Below are 21,232 nucleotides of genomic sequence, written 5' to 3' on the forward strand. Positions count from 1 at the left end.
TTGAATATATTTTCAGTAATAAAGAGGATGTTAAATTTCATTCTGTTACTGCATGTTGTTATTCTGTTTAACTTTTTTTTTCCTGAGTAAGAATAAACTTCCAGTCCTAAACCTGGCCAAAAAAAAAAAAATACAACAGCCAAGATCCTGAATTATAGTAAATATGCTTGGAATGGAGAGGAGGGGTCTGATGTAAAAGATAACAAAAAGGTGAAAATGGCAAGACTTAACCTATTTAATGAATATAGAGAACATGTTGCAAGAACTATGATGGTCTTCAAGATTATGAACCTGAATATCTGGGATGATTGATCTTTCCATTATTAGAATAAGACATTAGAGCAAAGAGTGCTTGAAATGACCAAGTGATTCTATTTCTTTTCTACAGTTCCTAAAATCAATCAAACAAACAAACAAATAAATGAACAAGACTAGCAAAAAAGAAAACCTTTCCCCTGAGGAACAGGAACGTTATCTTTATTTACATTTACATTTAAAAACTTTTATTTAGGAACTAGAAAACCTAATTGACTTGTTAATTTTGAAATGGAAACACTTTTCAACAAACATTTCTAGATTTTAATTCAACTTTCAGATTTCATAAAAAAGCTTTAGTGTGGTTATGTATGCTTAATATCAAAGCCAATTTGATTGCACTAGCAAATTATAGTTTAGGGATAATCATTTTTGATGAAAACATTTACTCATAACACCTATAGCATGTAGAAATGTTATAGAAACAGAATGTTAAGTGATTGCAATTATGAATATAAGATGTGATGATTCATGGGAAATCTAACAAATGTTAGTCTACATATTGAGTCATCAATATATAGTAAAGGAAAGTAACTACTTTGTTCTCATTTTAATCACACCTATTTCACAGAGTAGTTGTGAGAATAAAATGAGATTATGAACGCAAGCCCTTTGCAATAAAGTGCCACATATACATGTGAGCAAATATTATTATTGTCACATATAGAAACAGATTTAGAACTGAGTCATTAGGTATTATCTACTTCAATCCCCACCCCTACCCAAACATGCATATTTTACATATATGAAAACTGAAAATGAAAGCTTAAGTGATTTGCCCAAGGTAATCCAGGTCCTTTGACCTTAATTCTACAACTTTCCCACTGTTACATGAATCTTACATTGCAATATGATCATGTCTAAGACAGTTTCTTCTTGCCACTGGGTATATGTTCAAACCTAGTCTTCCAAATCCTTTATTCATTTCCTTGATGAAAATTTGTAGCCATTATCCAAAAGTGTTAAAATTTGTCTCATTCACTTACAGTAAGGATATTGCTGTGGATTTGTATATGTCTGTTTATATAAATGCATATTTGTATGTAGGTTGCACATATACATACAAATATATTCACATATTTATATATCACATATATGCTTATATAATTGCATACAAAATATTTATCTCCAAGGTCATTTGAAGGGAGGGTACTATTGTTGGATGATGGAAAGACATTATTCAAAAGATGGTATCAGAGAGGCAGCTCAAAGAATGTAGATGAACTCTAGGAGGCTTAGGTAAGAAAGGAATAAATTCCAAGGTGGTGGCCAGTGCTAAGGCAAATAGAGACAGGAAATGATATATTTTGAGTAAGGAAAAAAAATACAATTTGACTGGATTGCAGAGTGAGGGAGTAATGTCGAATGAGAATGAATGTTAAAACAAAGTTGCATAGAAATTCAAATACTAAACAAGTGATTATATTTTATTCTAAAATTATTAAAAAAATCTCTAGAGTTAGCTGTTCAGGGATACTGTGTCGCTAAACTTGGAGCCAGGGTGACCTGAGTTCAAATGCTTTCTAGGATACAACTTTTTTCCAGCCTAATTTATTAATCTGCATAATGGAGATAATAAGCGCACTTACCTTGCAAAGTTATGTGAAAATAAAATGAAATAACATGCTCCTTGAAACTTCATATACTACATAAATATTAACTTTTATTATTGTTGTTGTTCTTAGGGGAATAGTATAATCTCACTTAAGGAAATTGCTTTGACAGCAGTGTATAGAATGATTGAGATTAGATAAGAGACTTGAGAAAGATAGACCAATTAAAAGACTGCTAAAATCATTAGAGAGAAAGAGTTGATGAGGGTCTGAACTAGGGGCTAGATGAGTATGTGTGGAGCAAGAGGGCCAGATATGAAAAAAGGTTATGATTTGGCTTATGATTTGGCAATTGATTGTATAGTTATCAGAACAATTGATAACTAGGACTGATTTTTTCCCCCTTAAACATAATTTGTGATTTGATTGAATATACAAATTCTTCCTGTCAAGGTAAATTAGCAATTGATTCTATAAATTTTAGTTTTAAAGAGTTGACTGAAAGATCATCTTGTTTACCCAAGGTTGCCAATCCAATGGGGATCAGAGACTGGATTTGAACCCTGGCTTCTTTGTTTGTATTCACTGTACTATGGATATATTGATTAGCTAAAATTTATCATATTGCCACAATGAATCCAGCTTTTTAAAAGAATACCTCATAAATAGTGCATAAAATAAGTTTTATTTATATTATGCCATATGTCATGTCATATTATTTATGCATAAAATAATATTAATCATTATTAACTAAATCTAGTTCAAACAAAGCAAAATCTTGAGGCCCTTTACAAGTCATACATTAGAGATAAATGAAAAACGAATATTGCTACAAATGTCCAAGGAAATTTGAATCCCACCTTTGAAATGACTTGTATAACCTTAGGCAAATCATATAATATCATTTGTAAAATGAGAGGGTGAGATCAAATGATCATATGTTCTTACTAACTTTATCATTACTTTATTACCTGCTTATTCCATGGGGTAGAAAAAGTTATCAGATATCTGTGTCAGAAAACTGTGTCTTGACATTGATCAAGAGATTTAGATGAAGAATACAAGTATATTGGGTGCATCCCCTGTGAAGTCAGGATATAAGCATTGTTTTAATAAAATATGTTTATACCTATTTGTTACCTTCTTCCTATACTATAAAATCATTTAGGGCAAGAATTATGCCCTGTGTATAATTTTTTTCCCCAAATGTGGTCAGGACATTGTCTGGTGCATAGTACACTAAAACATCTGATGATCTCAATCAGCAATAATTTATCAAGTGCCTGCCATGAGCCAGGCACTTTGCTAGTCACTGAAGTAACAATGACAAAATGAACATTCCTAACCTCAGGATCTTATATAATAGAAATGAATATTAAATTGAATGTTAATTTTCAATGTTGTCATGTGGAAAAATTATATGTGCATTTCTATTATGAAAAAATTAGAACACTATGCAAATTTAAGCTTTGGGTTAGTGTTATACCTTCAAACAGCTTCTCATTAAAGTCATTCTTTGATTAACACAAAAATTAATCTTTTCCTTCATAATAATAATAATTAAGAAAAGATACTATCCAACTTTTTGAGGATATTTATCAGATAGGCAAATATTTGTGATAGGTTGCAAAATGAGAAATTAATTCCAGTAATTAAATTCTCTTTGGTGGAGTAAAGTTTTGTCATTATTGAGGATATCCAAAGATTATCTTACAAGATTTGAAGACAGTTCCAAAAGAAGGAGTCTAAAATGTTTTTGATCAATAGTGGCATTCTTTTTAATGTTTAACAATTTCTAGGTATTTGCTGTGAAAGAGACATTTATTTGTACATACGTGTCCTACATTCCTTTTTATAAACTGTCACTTTGTGTGACTCTAAAAACACAAGCAAATAAATGATGAACAGAGACTAGTACTTTAGTCTACCCTACTATCCAAACTGGCCTCTTGAGGGAGAAAGTAGTGTGAAGTAGCCATTTTTCTTATGCCTCATGAATTCTGATGGATTTAGGTTGATTTGAAATCCCACCAGTGGGGATTCTTCTTCCTCTGTTGCGAATCATCTGCCATTCAATCAGCTTTTGCAAAACAGTTTATAGTCCATGTCTGGAATGTCCCTCCTCACCTCTGCTTCTGAGAATCACTAGTATTCTTTAAAAAGCTAACTTCACTTGCAAACTACTACAGTCCTTTAGCTTCCAATCACATACACACACACACAAACACATGCATGTGTTTATGTGCATGTATATGTTATCTCTCATAATAGAATGTAAAATCCTTAAGGGAACAAATTGTTTCATTTATTTTTTCCTTTGAATCTCTTACACTGTGTCTACTTGCTGGAATATAGTAAGCACTTAATAAATGTTTATAGATTATTTTATTGATTGACCTAAATCTATTCATAGCTTTTTATACTGGGTATTTTATTCATGTCTTTCTGTTAAAGTCTCTATAGAGGATCCAACCCATGCTTGATCTGCCTATTTTAATTTCTCTGCCTCTATTAATATCTTATGGATGCTATTAGAGTATTAATTTTTTTGTCCCTCTTTTATGATACAGACCACTTCCTTTTTAGCTCTTGCACAAAATTGAAAATATTTCATGTCAATTCTCAAACTTGGATTGAGTAAGATATAAAGAGTGTTATAACTGTGAATTAACAAAGCCAAATTTAAATTCTAACATACTGGTGAACTGAAATTTCAAATCTACAATTTAGCAACTAAAATTCACTTTTTTGTCATTTTTAATGCTAATTTGTATTTATAAAATATAATAAAATATGTTAGTTTCAAGCATTTTTGAAAAGAGTGATGCACAAATGATCTGCAAAACTGAATATCACTATCCATTTAACAGCAAAATGTGGTGGAACATTGAACAGCATGAGTGGAGTGATCTTGAGTCCAGGTTTTCCTGGAGCTTATCCCAACAATTTAGATTGCACCTGGAAGATCTCATTACCTATTGGTTATGGTAAGTAAAAGTATTTTATTTTAATAGGATAAAATTAAAATTTAGTAAAAAGTATTTTATTTTAATAGGAGAGAATTCAAAATTTAACTTCTAAAATGTAAAATAGTAAACCAGAAATAAAAATATGTCCTATGCCTTTGTCTTAAATTATTGTCTTTTTAATAAAAAATTAAAGTTAAGTTTTTACATAATCTCTTAAATATTGAGGGAGTACATTAATTAAAAAAATTCAGTTAAGGTAAGAAATTTTAAAAGCAATTTCAATTATATGAATATTGATTTAGGATGCAGATAAAATATAAGCCCCATTATTTCTTTTAAAATATATTTTGTTTTATTTCATTAAATAGTTTCTGATTACATATAAAAATTTAATATTCATTTTTAAAGATTTTGATTTCCAAATTCTCTCCCTCCTTCCTTCCCCTCCCTCACCCCACAAGACTAGTAATATATTTATTTTATGTGTGAAGTTATGCAAACATAAAATATATTAATTCTACTTTAATGATAAAATGTATATTATTCTTAATTTAAAGAAATTGTGATTTTTAAAATATTTTACTGACAATTGGAAAATAGTTATTTCTTTAAAAATAAACTGAAGTATCGTGACTTATTTTGAATAATGTGTGAATTCACAATCACAGTAACATGTTTGATATTTCATAATAATAAATTTCAGTGGTTTCAGGTTTTGCAAAGTATCTTATAAATTATATAATCTTATAATCTATCAGTCTGTCAACCTTTTCTTTCTGACTTTCAAGTAGCATGGTCAAGGATATCTCATTATAATGACATCATCCTCAGAAATCCCCAGAAATTCTGGAACTGACACTCCATTTCACCATTTATCAAACATTCTTATAATCAAATGCTAACTCCCCCCCCAAGCTTCTGTGGCATTATTTTAACTTTTTTAATTAATCTATTTTGATTTTAATAGTTAATTATTTAATAATGTAATTTCTAAATAGCTCATGAAATAACTTGGAGATTGCCTGGAGTTTCATCAGATCATGAATATTAATGAAATAATCCAAGATTTCTTTTCTTTCTTTTAATTTTAGTTTCTAAGAATTTTTTCTTCAAGAGTATGAATTTGAATTAAGAATAGAACTTTAACTGTAGTACTCTGTGTTAGATAAGCGATTCTGTTAATGCTTTTAACATATAATTCCATCAGTGAGTGTTATCAAAATTTATGATTGTGAATATCTCCTACATTTATTTATTAATTTAGTACTGAAAATCTGTGTTTCATAGACTAATCTAAACCTTTCTCAAAGCTCCACTTATTTTGGCTTACATCATCTCTTTGTTACACAAAAGATTTTTTCAGTTAATGATTTTATTGGGTAAAGAATAACTTACCATTATTTTTTGTCAATTTATTAATTCCTTCAAATATGAAGAAAAGTCTGAGGATATAACAATAATGAATAATTCTGACAATACTAATATGAGACACATTTGTTATTAATTCAGTACTCATGACTGAAAGAATACATTATAAACATGGAAATTTTAATCTTGTTTTTTTGGGATCCCCCTTAGCTCTGATCCCTATTGGATACATTCAAAAATTGATAATGTGAGGCTGTAGGGAAAAAATGAAGTATGGTTTGCATAACTTTCTTCTATTTAAACCTACATTTTCAGGAATATATTGCTAAAACTAAGAATAATTTTATATATTCTTTCATATCTTTAAGATGGAAATAATGCCTAAGGTTTAGGAGGGCATAGTAGGTTATAAAGTCACTCCAAAAGAAACAAAATAACCAGACTTCTTCAAAAGAAAATTTAAAAGTGACTCAGAGAAATGAAACAGCTACAAAAGAGCCCAAGGACAACATCACCAAGAATTAGAGGCAAAAAAGTAAGAAGAAAAATATACCATCAATAACATCAGAAAGAAACATAATCTCTTGAATTTGCACAAAAATATATTAAAGAAATTAAAGATATACTATCAACTCAAAATTATCACATGATGAAATGTAGAAGGAGTTAAATGTAACTGAAAATCTTAGGCAAAAGTTAAGATGATTGTAATCTACATTTATCTAAATATATTTCTAGATGGTTAACTCATGAATAGGTAAATGATTTTATTGAAGAGCATAGTTGTTAGAGTAACTGAAAATGAAAAAAAACCCAGAAATACAACAAATTGATCAAATTGGAAGTAAAAAATCTCAAGCATCAATATTAAAGTGACAAAGATGCTCATTTCTAAATTTTCTTTCAGCTCCAGATTTGTGATCCAAAAAGAAAGGTATCATATATTTAAAAAAAACTAAAGAAAAAAAAAAACCTTGTTAATATGTCACAAAATTATCCTACAAATATCATCTTTGAAACAGGATGACCTGAGTTTGAATCCTGACTCAGAAACTTCACAGCTGGGTGACCCTTTGCCCATGTCTCTTCAGTTTCCTCATTGGTAAAATATGCATGTCCTTTGGTAAAATAGTCTGTTTTACATGGTGGTTAGGATAAAATGAGTTAATGTGCATGTATACGATGTAAACCTTGAGTGCTATCATATACATTCTAGCTATTATTATTCTTAGTTAATTGCAAAGACTAAAGTTTAATATAAATTATAAATATTAAAATTTAATGACCAGGAACTTCCAGGGTGCATCCAAGATGGTGGTATGAAGCTAATACTCTACCAAAGATAATGAAGCCTGTATTCTGACATTGAAGCTACAAATTTCACCAAGAAAAAGAGAAGATTCAATGAAGTTTTCAATGGTAAACCACATGGAGTATCTTCAGTGAAGGTCTGTCTTTTGGAGGGAAAAGGGAAAGTATTGCCCAGGAAGTGGGAAAGCAGGAAAGCCAGCTGCAGGTTTTTAGCCACAGTGTAGTCCAAGTGCTGACAGCTTGACAGCGGCATAGGTCCTGGCAGCTAAAGAGAAAGCCAGAAGGGAAGATCCCAATACCAGCCTGAAAACACCGAGGCAAAAGAAACAAACTTAAAGGAGGAAGCAAATATCTGTAAAGGCAAGGATTGAACTGCATAGGCAACACCTTGGAGAAAAAGCCAGGAATCAGATCCTAGTCTCAGCAAAAAAAAAAAAAAAAATCTTGGATCTATACTCCCTATCCCCAGGAACCTAAAACAACAAAGATGAGCAAAAAAGCTAAAAGAGTGCTCATTATACAAAACTACCCTACAGACAAAGATGATAACAATGCCATGTCTGAAGAAGAAATCAGTGAAAAATCACTCACAGAAGTATCAAAGCAGTTTATAATTTGAACTAAAACACAAAAGCTCATCAAAAAGTTTATAAAAGAATTTAAAAACCAAAGAAGAGAGGAAGAAGAAAAATGGAACAAAAGAAATGAGTGTCATGCAGGAAAATTATGAAAAATTGATTAGAGAATTCAGCATCTTTATTTTTTATTTTATTTATTTATTTATTTATTTATTGCAAGGCAATGGGATTAAGTGACTTGCCCAGGTTCACATAGCTAAGCAATTATTAAGTATTTGAGGCTGGATTTGAACTCAGGTACTCCTGACTCCAGGACTGGTGCTCTGTCCACTGTGTCACCTAGCCACCCCAAATTCAACACCTTTAAAAAGGTTAAGTTGAAGAAAAAGTTAATTGAAGAAAATAAAACTCTAAAAATTATAATTGATCAAATAGAAACTAATGACTCTACTAGACTACAAGATTCCATCAGACAAAAAGGCTGAAAAAATTGAAGAAAAGATAAAGTATCTTTTAGGGAAAACAAATGACCTGGAAAATAGATCCAGAAGAGACAATCTCCAGATCATCAAACTACTAGAAAGCCTAAATCAAAAAAAGAACCTGGAAAACATGATGCAAGAAATTATTACGGAAGACTCTCTAAATCTTCTATAATAGGAACACAATATAGCCCTTCAAAGAATACACAGAACTCCTCCAGAAAGACACCCAGAATAAAAACTCCAAGCCCAATTATAACTAGATTTAAATAAAGGAAAGAATATTGCAAGCAGCAAAAAGAAAATAACACTCACCCAGGACATATCAATCACCACACCAAAAGATCAGAGGACCTGGAATATCATATATCAGAGAGCAAAGGATCTGGAATTACAACCCCAAATATATTAACCTGCAAAATTCAACATGTACAGTCAGGGAAAAAGATGTATGCTTAATGAGATAGAGGACTTCCATAATTTCCTGACACTAAGATCAGAACTGAACAGAAAATTCAATCTCCAAATATATGACTCAAGAGTTGCATAAAAAGGTAAATGAAAAGGGGAAGGAAAAAACAGAACAAAACAAATGTTGATCAGGACCATCAAATTGTATACAACTTTAAAAGGGAAGATATAGCACTTCTAATTCTTGAGAAATTTACTTCTCTTAGGATGATCAAAGGGTCGAATATAATTGTAGAGATTGAACTTAAAGGATATGAGTATAGGTAGGTCTTGTCTCTTCATTGAAGAGGTCCAAGATGCCATCACTATGTTTGAGACAAAAAGCCCTGATGAAAAGCACGGGTATTAACTCTAAACTTAAGTGTTTCAGTGTTCTTTGACTCACTTTAATTTTGTTGTGCTGACAAAGCTTAGCACTTTGTCTGATGAGGGCCTCATAAACTGGGTGATCCTGAGTTAGTGTTTCTGTAACTCAGAATCATTTGTAAAGTTCTCAAGTGAGAACTTCAGAGTTTCTAATTACTTTGAGCCCTTTAAGGTTCTTATAGTTAATTACATCAGGGTTTGAGTTAATCCTTATTTCATTTAACAAGGGATTAAAAGTACCCTGGGTAGGGAGGGGAGGGTAAAGTATGAGAGAAAATAGGCTATGGGGGAGGGGCACAAATAGTTCAAGAAATGATTTGGCTTTGGATGATACTTTGGCTCATGAGGAAGATTGTGTGTCCTTGGAGAGCACATGAAAAGAGAGGTAAAGTAAAAAATGATTTTAATTATAATTTGATGTTATTTGAGACTGCTGCTTATCAAACAATCAACCTGTGATGATACTTTGATAACAACATGAGCCTATCAAGCATTCAAATTATCAAACTGTGATTGATGCTGCCTGATTAATAGTACTTGAGAGATATATAACATCAAGTAGAGAGGTACAAAGACTTATAATTTTAGAGGGAAAGAAGGGAGAATGTGAGCACTCAGAAATTCTATTCAATAGATTTGTCCCAAAGAGGGAACAAGATACATTTCCATTTGGGTTTAAAAATCTATCCTATTCTACAGGGAAGGGAGAGACTGGGAATGGGAAAGATAAGGGAAGGAGGGATTGATAAAAGGGAAGGTGAAGATATAAGTGAAAGTAAACAAAGTTAAATTTTAAAAGAAATGTTAAAGGAAAAATGGAGTAAGACTTTGGTGAGGAGAAATAAGGGGAAAGGAAAGAGAAAAATATAAATGGAGAAAGATAGCATGGACGGAAATACCAAATTAGTACTCTTAACTATAAAGGTGATGGGATGAACTCTTCCATAAAATGGAAGCAGATAGCAGAATGGATTAAAAGTCACAATCCTACAATATGTTGTTTACAAGAGACACATTTGAAGTGGAGAGATACACACAGAGTAAGGGTAAAAGAATGGAACAAAATATACTATGTCTCAACTGAAATAAAATTAGGGGTAGTGATCCTGATCTCAGATAAAGTCAAAGGAAAAATTGATCTCATTAAAAGGAATGAGGAAGGAAAGTACATCTTCTTAAAAGGCACCATTCGTAACAAAGCTATAGCATTACTAAACATAATTCCTAGAGGAAAATATGATTGAATTACAAGGAGACATAGACAGCAAAAACATTAATATTGGGGGACCTCAAGCTCACTCCCTCAGCACTATCTAAATCTAACCACAAAATAAACAAGAAGAAAGTTAAGAAGGTGAGAAAACTTAAGCAAGGTAGAAAAGAATATACCTTTTTCTTGGTAGAACATGGCACCCATACCAAAACTGACCATGTACTAGGGCACAAAAACTTTATATTCAAATGCAGAAAGGCAGATATAATAAAGATACACTTCTCAGACCATGATGCGATACAAATTATATCTAATAAAGGGTCTTGGATAGATAAACAAAAAGCTAATTGGAAACTAAATGACTTAATCTTAAATAATGGGTGTATCAAACATCATTTATTAGAAGTAATCAATAATTATGTACAAGAAAATACTAATGAGACATCATATCAAAATTTATGGGATGCAGCCAAAGCAGTTTTGAGGGGCGACTTCATATCTATAAATCCATATATGAGTAAAATAGAAAAAAAGGAAATTAATGAATTGGGTATGCAACTAAAAATACTAGAAAAATGAAAAATTAAAGATCCCCAATTAAATACCAAATAAGAAATTCTGAAAAATAAAGAGAGAAATTATTAAAATTGATGGCAAGAAAACCATTTATCTCATAAATAAAAAGCCAATTAAAATAGATAAACCTTAGGTTAATCTGTTTTTTTAAAAAAAGGAGATAATAAATTACCAGAATAAAAAATGAAAGGGTATACTAACTACCAATGAGGAGGAAATTAAAAGAGATTATTACTTTGACAAACTGTATGCCAATAAATTGGATTATCTGAGTGAAATGGATGAACATTTACATATATACAAACTGCCCAGATTAATAGAAGAGGAAGTAAATTATTTAAATAACTTGTTTCAGAAAAAGAAATTGAAGAAACCATCAATTAATACCCTAAGAAAATGCTTCCAGGTCCAGATGGATTTACAAGTGAATTCCACCAGACATTTGTATGCATTTAAGGAACAATTAATTCCTATTCTACATAAACTATTTAGAAAAATATGAGTTTTGTCAAATTCCTTTTATGACACCAAAATGATGTTGATATTTAAACCCAGAAGAACCAAAGCAGAACAGAAAATTATAGAAAAATCTCCCTAATAAATATTGATGCAAAGATCTTAAAAGAAAATTTTAACCTTGAGACTACAGGAAGTTATTACTAGAACTATTACTAGAACACTATGATCAGGTAGGATTTATACCAGGTAGGCAGGGATGATTCAATATTTGGAAAACACTCAGCATAATTGAACATATCAACAGCAAAACCCAACAGAAATCATATAATCATCTTAATAGATGCTGGAAAAGCCTTTGATAAAATACAGCATCCATTCCTATTAAAAACTATTAGAAAGTTTAGGAATAAATGGCTTTTTCCTTAAAATAATAAATATTATCTATCTAAACAACATCAAATATTATAGGTAATGGGTATAAACTTGGAGCATTTCCAGCAAAATCAGGAGTGAAACAAGGATGCCCATTATCACCAATATTAGAAATGCTAGCTGTAGCAATTAGAGAAGAAAAAAATTGAAGGAATCAGAATTGGCAATGAAGAAGCAAAGTTTTCACTCTTTGCAGATGATATGATGTTATATTTAGAGAAGTTGAGAAAATCATCTTTAAAAACTCTTTGAAAGAATGAATAATTCAGCAAAGTAGTAGTATATAAAATAAACCCATATAAATCCTCAGCATTTCTATATGTGAACAATAAAATCCAAGAGCAAGACATAGAAAGAGAAATTCCATTTAAAGTAAGTATAGACAGCATTAAATACTTGGGACTCGACCTCCAAAGACAAACCCTGAAACTATATGAGCACAATTATAAAGCACCTCTCACTCAAATAAAGAAATATCTAAATATTTGGGAAAATGTGAATTGCTCATGGTTAGGTTGAACTAATATAATAAAAATGACAATTCTACCCAAATTAAATAACTTATTCAGTGCCATACCAATCAAACTATTAAATAACTATTTTATCTAGGTAGTAAAATAGCAAAAAAAAAAAAAAAATTAGCTCAAGCATTAAAAGATCAAGAATAGCAAGGGAATTGATAGGAAAAAAATATAAAGGTAGGTGGTCTAGCTTTACCAGATCTAAAAATATACTATGAAGAGGCAGTCATCAAAAGTGCCTGGTACTGGCTAAGAAATAGAATAATGAATTGGAGGATTAGGTTGTGTTCAGAAGAAACAGTGGTAAATGACTCATCAGCTTCTGGGATAAGACCTGAGTAGTTGACAAAAATTATTGGGAAAACTGGAAAACAGTATGACAAAAACTAGGCATAGACCCACATCTCACACTCTATACCAAATTTAGAAATAAAGGGTGACACCATAAATAAATTAATAGCCCAAGAAATTCTCTATTAGATCTATGGAAAGGGGACAAATTTATGAACAAGCATTAGAAACTGCAAAATGAATGGTTTTTATTATATTAAATTAAAAAGGTTTTGTACTAACAAAATCAATGCTGCCAAAATTAGAAGGAAAACAGAAAGCTGGGAAATAATCTTCACAACTAGAAGTTCTGATAAAGGTCTCGTTTCTAAAATAGAAAGAGAATTGCATCAAATTTATAAAGTCACAAGTCATTCCTCAATTGATAAATGGTCAAAGGATATGAACGGTTTTCAAATGAAGAAATTAAAGATATATATATATATACATATATATATATATGTATATATATATATGATCATATGAAAAAATATTGCAATCATTATTGAATAGAGAAATGCAAATTAAAGCAGCTGTGAGGTATCACCTCACACCTATCAGATTGGCTAAGATGAGAAAAAGGGAAAATGATGGATGTTGGAGAAGTTGTGGGAGGATTGGGACATTGATACTGGTGGAGTTGTGAGCAGATCCAACCCTTCTGGAGAGCAATCTGGAACTATTCCCAAAGAGAAATAAAAATATTCATTCCCTTTGGCCCAGCAATTCCAATTCTAGGTCTATATCCAGAATAAATCATAAAAAAATGGGAAAAGAGCCATATGTTCCAAAATATTCATAGCAGCTCTTTTTTGTAGTGGCAATGAATTGGAAATTGAGTAGATGTCCACCAATTGGGGAATGGTTGAACAACCTATGGTATATGAATGTTATGAAATATTATTGTTCTATAAGAAACCATAAATGGTTGGACTCTAGGGAAGCATGGAACAGGATCTGATGCTGAGTGAGGGGACCAGAACCAAGAGAACAATTAAGGACATTTTTCTATTTCCTTTTTTGTCAGACATTTTAATGGTAAAACAGGTTTTGTAAGAAGAGGTTACATGAACAATCAGGATCAAATGATTAATTCTGAGGCAGTAAAAAGAACACAGAAATCTGTGAACTGGAATTTTAGGCCCAGTTGACACTAATTTATTGTATAACTATGGGCAAATCACTTCTCAGCTTTGGACCTCAATTTTCCCATTTATACAATTTGAGATTTAGAATCATAGAATCTTAGATTTGATTGACTGCACCTCCCTCAACTTCCTCTCTGCTTTCTTTAGAGGGCTGGAAGAGAGTGCCAAAACCCTCCCAATGCCTTCCTTTACAGAGGGCAAAAACTGGAGTCACAGTTCACTCACATTCATACTGCTCTTCCTGGAACAAGATGCCTTAAAAAAAAGAACCACCTCGTGCTCTACTCTCTCCTGTTGTCTCCCTTGTCTTTTGTTTCTCTTTTAGATTGTAAATTTGTTGAGAGCAGAGGCTGTTTTGCCCTTTATTAATTGTATTCCCAATACTTGGTATAATGCCTGGAACATTTTAGATATTTAATAAATGTTTTATTGGATTGAATTGGATTGACTTCATTTGGCAAGTGCCGCTTGGACTGGATATTGAAAGTAACTTACAATCTAATGGGGGAGCCAGCACACACAGGGAGGCAGGAAAGTAGATAGCCGAGTGCAGCCAATATGAAGGGATTGGTTTTTTCCCTCATAGAGTTTAAACTAAGCAGAAAAGTTACATGCAGATTGCAGTGAATTACAACTAGCCTGTCAAGATTATTTTGAATCTTCTTTCATCCGACTTACTTATCCTTCCCAGATTTGTGACCTCTCAAAATTAGTTGAGTATGCTACTTATACTTTTCCCACTTTCAAATAATCAAGCAAATGAGAAATCTAACAATTCTAAACTCACATCCTAGGAGATATCACCGAATACTTTCTTCTAAAATGACCTTAAATGCTTAATGTCTCCTCTTTGAGTTTTACAATTTGACTAAGTCTGAATTCAATCTGGTATATTTTCATTGAATCAACTGCTTTTTATCTTTTTTTTTGTTTGTTTGTTTTTTGCAAGGCAAATGGGGTTAAGTGGCTTGCCCAAGGCCACACAGCTAGGTAATTATTAAGTGTCTGAGGGTGGATTTGAACTTACTGTTCCTGACTCTAGGGCTGGTGCTTTATGCACCGGGCCACCTAGCCAGTCCTGCTCTTTATCTTATTCACAGTACCAACATAATAAAATTAGTCAGTTATTTCTTTAATATATGTAAGTTATATCTCCAATATTTTTCCAATTTACCTTGTAATAACTCTATCCCAAAGGGAAAAAAGTAATGAATTCATATTGACTCTTTAAGATTACTATTACCTTTTTAGATGACTATTAGTTATCTTTGTAATAAGACATTCCAGAATTTTTTGTCAAGAATCAGGGCTAAGTGAATGGCTTATAGATGGCTTACAGACACCCTGCTCTTCACCCCCTTTAAAAAAAGTACATTTGTACATTTGTACTTTTTTCATCCTGTGACACCTCTTCTATGCCCCAGATCTTTCAAAGATGATTGCAAGTTGCTTAGATACTTTGCAAGGCTTTTTCCAACTTTGAAATATTATGACTTTAAGTGGGTGAAGCATTTCTCATTCATCTCCATTTCTCTTTTCTATGCTCTATTATTCTATTCTTTCAGAATCTCTTTTCCCTGAAAGTATGTACTACTGTTTTGCTACCTAGTTCCCTTCTGTCAGAAAGGAAGGAGATCTGATAAAATGAATTCAATAAGAAGTCTAGGAGTGTTCCATAAAAATAAAATTTTATTTTATTGAGGAGCAAAGTATTTATGAATTCAGGTATTCTATAATCAAATAAATTGTCCTTTTTGTGAGAATGCATTAAGATACATTATAGATCTTTATTATTCTAAATGAAGATGTCAGGAAAAGACTTAAGCTTAATTCAAATGACTGTTTAGGACTGTACATCATAGGATACTAGAATTTGTGAAAAATCAAAATCATAGGTGACTGAAAGGGCAAAGTAAAGATATAATGTAAGCATAAGCTGGCTGAAGGAGTTTTAAACGAAAGAAAATGAATTTTTTAAAGTTTGGAGAACAGAAAATTATCTTTTGCAAATACTGAATGTGAGATGCTTATCAAGTAGCCAGTTGATGATGTTCCCAAGACAAATGTGCTATAGGAGTGATGCACAGTGATGACTTGAGCAAAAGGAATAAGGTAAAATGATATCATGAAAAACATTTATTTTAAGGAAAGTGAGCTGTTCAAGTGACAAAAATCAGAGATAACAGATGAATGGCATAATTTCTGGATTTAAAGAAGGGCTTTGAGTACATTGATACATTTGGAGACTTCTTGGAAGGATACTGACAAAAATAATTACGAGTGAGAAAGTGTGGGTAGGTTATAGCTGGTGAGGGAGTGTCCCAATTGAAAAGGTCATATACATTCTTTGAAGAATGGAAGAGTGTTGGTGACTATATCTTTTTTGTTATTCCAGAGTCAGTATTTCCCCCAGTTAGGAACTAAAATCACAAGTTACTCTTCTTGCAGCTAAGATAGAATCTTTAAAGATACTAGTGCCTGAAAAAAAAAAGGCACCCATGAAGTTGAAGTTTTTCTCACCAGTAGCTGAAATAGTAGATTAATGGGCATTTATACTATATTGTGATCTCCTTGAGAGCAGAATTTACATTTAAAATTTATGTTTACATTTATTAAGTATAGAGGATCATATGAGACAATATTTGTAAAGTGCTTAGTACAGTGTAAGACACTGGTAGAAACTTTTAAAATGCCCATGTTTTCAAGGAGATTACTATGGAAAGAAGAAAACAAAACTTCAGATTTATATGACAGTTTAAAGTTCACAAGGTATTTTCCTTAGAACAACTTGGTGATATTGGTGTTATAATTATTACATATGATCGTTTTACTGGTGAAGAGATGGAGACTCAATCAGGCTAAATGAATTGACCAGGCTCATAAGATATTGTGCCTGACCTTTCTTCATTGCACATTCTTTCATTTACTACACTGCCATTCACACAGGCTTCACTAAAGTTTTGTCTTCTTTAGTGACTAAGAAAATAATTTTGACACAGTAGGGGCTTAATAATTATATCAATGAATAAATTCCTCTTCTGGGAATATGATGAGTCTCTCTAGTACCAGGGCACTATAACTTCTAACACTTATGAAATAATTGAACATTTAAAAAACTTCACATATATTATATAATTTGATCCTCATGACAACCCTAAGTTTTAGGAATGGGGAGAAAGTGCTTTATGATGCTACTTGCAAAAATCTGAAAATTGCAGGAGAGGAGTGGAAACAAAAAGGCACTCAGTTTTAGAACTCTGAAAAACTTGGATATAAGAACTATAGTAATCTTTCCCAAATTTAATTCTGGAACCTTAAATCTTAGAGAAAATTATTTGTAACTCATAGAAATTATAACTGGAGAAGACCTCAATCACTTAGACCACCCTCCCTGTTTTATTAAGGAAGATACCTAGGCCTAGATCATGGAAATGACTTTTTCCAAGGTCATACAGTTAGTGTCATAGCTCAGATCCTAGTAGAGGTCTTATTACTACAGTATTTTTTTTCTATAGTATCATGTTCTAAGAATATGAAAAGATACATTTAATCTAAGTAAAAAATAAAGACTCAAGTCTTTTATCCAGATTATTGAAAGATATTTCTTTCATTTATACAATCTCTCTTGGTTAAGTGACTTGCCTAAGGTCACACAGCTAGGAAATTATTAAGTGTCTGAGGGGCAGGTGCTCTATCCATTGTGCCATCTAACTGACTGTATTCAATATCTCTTGGTAATCCCATCAGGTTCATAGGTTAAATTATAATTTCTATTCAGATGCTTCCCAGATTTATAGATCTATTCAATCACTCTTCTGAACTTTAATCTTGAATCAGCAATGTAGCCCAGATAATGGAGCTTTAGGTCTGGAGTGAAGAAGATGAGAATTCAATTCGGTTTCATATACTTACTAGCTATATGACCTAAAGCATGTCATTTGAACTCTGTCAGGCTTGTTTCCTCATTTGCAAAAATGGGAATCATAATAGCACCTTCCTCACAGGGTTGATGTGAGATTCAAATGAGATGTTTATGAAGTGCATAGCACAGTACCTGTCACATTTTGTTTCTTTCATTGCAATGTGGAATCACCAACTATCTTTTGTCTTTTTGGAACTGACATTGCACCCCAAAAACTCATTGTGTCCAAAGCAATTAATTTTCTTTCCCCATTAACAATCCATTTTAAAAATTATTTTACTACTGTTGGGGACACCATTATCTTCTCAGTAACCCAGACTAAAAATCTAAATGTTATTCTAGATTCCTTACTCTCCCTTATACCTCTCTCAATCTGCTTGCTGCCATGTCTTGTTATTTCTTCCTTTAGAGCATCTCATATCAACTATCCCTCCATTTACACAGCTATCACCTTGGTACAGATACTGATCATCTCTTACCTAGATTATAGCAATAACTTTCTAATTAGATCTCAAGTCTCTTCCTACTCCAATTTATCCTCCACTCAGCTGCTAAAGTGACCTTTATAAAGCAGTTCTGATGATATCATCTCCCTCTCCCCCAATATCATCCAACTTAATAAACTTCAATAACTCCTTGGTGGCAAATATAAAGTGCTCTTCTTATAATTTTTAAAAATTTATTTTATTTTTAATTTACAAAATAAAACAAGCATTTCTATACCATAGTACAATAAAGATAAATGCACATGAAATTGCACATCTGCTATGCACAATCTGCCATCCCTTTCAAATATACAACACAATTATTTTTAAATTTCTTTTTACCTTCTCTCCCATCCTCCCCCAACACAAATAGGCATATATATATATATGTATATATACATATATATATATATGAAATTATGAAATTATTCTATGCATACCTCTATCAGTTCTTCCCCTGGATAAAGTCTTTCTATATCCTTTATGGTTACTATGTAAATTTATAATAGACAAAATAACTTATTTACTCTAAATCTTTTTTTTTGTTTTTTTTTAGGTTTTTGCAAGGCAAACAGGGTTAAGTGGCTTGCCCAAGGCCACACAGCTAGGTAATTATTAAGTGTCTGAGGTCACATTTGAACTCAAGTACTCCTGACTCCAGGGCTGGTGCTCTATCCACTGTGCCACTTAGCTGCCCCATAATTCCAAATTGTTGTCCAAAATGGTTGGATAAGTTCAAAATTCCACAAACAATGAATTAGTGTCCCAATTTTTCTATACCTCTCTAACATTTTCTACTTTCTCGTTGTAATATTTTAGCTTTGGAATTTAAAGGTGAGGAAAACTACTTAGGTGGAAAAGTTTTCCAAAGTTAAAAAAACTGTTGGCATAGAATGACTTTTCAAGTTGAGAAGACTATTGGTTTATGGTGAAGAAAGATGTTTGTAGAATCAGGAGTGGATATAAATCAAACATCATTAGAAAGGCACCTAGTTAAAATTTAAAAAAGAAAGACATATAGGATGTGCTAGTTTGTAGCTTAATTCGAACATAATTTGTAGGTAAGAAGTGATATAAAATACTTCAAAAAGAATATCTCTTATTGAAAAACTAGAAGACTTGTCACCATCTTCATGACACATTTTTCTTCCTGGCTGAAAGAGATCTCTTACTTTTCTCATTTCTCATAACACTGTCTTCTTGATCTGCAAGCAATCAAACAATAAATATTAAGTACTTAGCAGTGTTCCTGGAAGTCCTATTAAGTGTGGAAATAACAAGGAAAAAATATTAAAGCTCTTGCATTCTGCATTATAATGACAAAAATCATACCCCTCCCCTTTATAAACAGCTTTATTGTATATAATAAGCTCTCAATAAATGCTTGATGATTGAGTAAATGCAGTATTATTATCTTTTCTAAATTGCTCTTATTTCCCATAAAACAAGTACCATGCTATACACAGAGCTGGAACTTAAGACATACTTTTTGAATGATACTGAAGTGATGTGAACTTCATTCTAAAACTTGAGCATCAGCCTGGAAAATCTGTTGTGATTGTTTAATTGATTGGTCATATCTGACTCTTTTTGCCCACATTGGAGTTGTCTTGGCAAATATACTGCAATGGTTTACCATTTCCTTCTCTAGCTCATTTTACACACGAGGAAATCTGAGGTTGCCCAAAATCATACAATTACTAATTGTTACATTTGAACTCAGTCCTCTTGATATTAGGGCTGGCATTCTCTCTACTGTGCCACCTAGCTGCAAATCTAAAGAATTAGAAAGTAACAAGGCTTTAATTTGACTTGGATAAATTAAGGCTATTCTCTTGTCCCTTTGTTTGTGCTAGATAATTAGAGACAGAACTAGGATCTTGGAGAACACCATATCTAATACTCTCATTCTGTACATGAAAAAAAATAGAGAAAGGGAAAGTTACTTACTCAAGGACAACACAGAAAATAAATAACAGACACAAGAGTATGAACTTGAAATTCTCTGACTCAGATTTTTCACTTTTTCCATTTCACTATATTACCTCCCAAATTTGTTTCACATGAAGCCAGTTTTGCTTTTGGTACTTATTTTCATTATAACTTGTAGTTGTTATGATTGGTTTTCCATTTCCAGTAAGAAATTTATAATAGATACTTTGACTAAATTTTATATTGCCAAGACTTGACCTGAATATTTTCAGTCCTTCAATACTTTGCTTTTCATGTCTTTTTTAAAACTGCTTTCCTTCTTGAATTTAGAGTTTTGAATCAGAGTATATATGTAATATCCTGCTAATATACATTTGTAGCTTACCTTTGCATTTTAAGACATTTTTGCAGAATTTTGTTTTTATTCTAAAGGTGAACAAAAATGATCTGAATATGCTAATTATATAGTTTGACATTCTAGTTGCTGCTGCAAACTAGTACCAAGTTTATAAATTTTGCCTTGTCACATTTCCATTTTATGGAAAAGGAGAAATAAGTCAGTGGTTGAAGGAGATTTTTTAAAAATAGATTCACAAAGTAATAAAGTGTTAGGACTGGAAAATACTATAGAGATAACTAGTTCAGCATTTTCATTTTACAGATCAAGAAACTGAAGAAGGAGGTAATGTTACAGAATCACAGAAAATAATACTTAGAAGAAACTCATTGGCAGGTCTAGTTCAACTGACATGCAAAAGGAAGTTTCATTATATTACATCTAGGAAGTGGTCATCTAGGTGC

At 31.9% G+C, this 21,232-nt stretch overlaps 1 protein-coding gene across 1 annotated transcript in view; it reads left to right on the forward strand.

Moving 5' to 3' along the window:
* CSMD1 (CUB and Sushi multiple domains 1) overlaps positions 1-21,232 on the forward strand; it is a 2,413,561-nt gene that overhangs the window by 2,016,441 nt on the left and 375,888 nt on the right. Inside the window, exon 47 of the mRNA XM_074209535.1 lies at positions 4,739-4,855. Coding sequence (XP_074065636.1) covers positions 4,739-4,855 — 117 coding nt within the window. The remainder of the gene's footprint in view (positions 1-4,738; positions 4,856-21,232) is intronic.

Source organism: Macrotis lagotis, chromosome 1, assembly GCF_037893015.1.
Source record: "Macrotis lagotis isolate mMagLag1 chromosome 1, bilby.v1.9.chrom.fasta, whole genome shotgun sequence".
In the NCBI taxonomy this organism is placed as follows: Eukaryota; Metazoa; Chordata; class Mammalia; order Peramelemorphia; family Peramelidae; genus Macrotis; species Macrotis lagotis.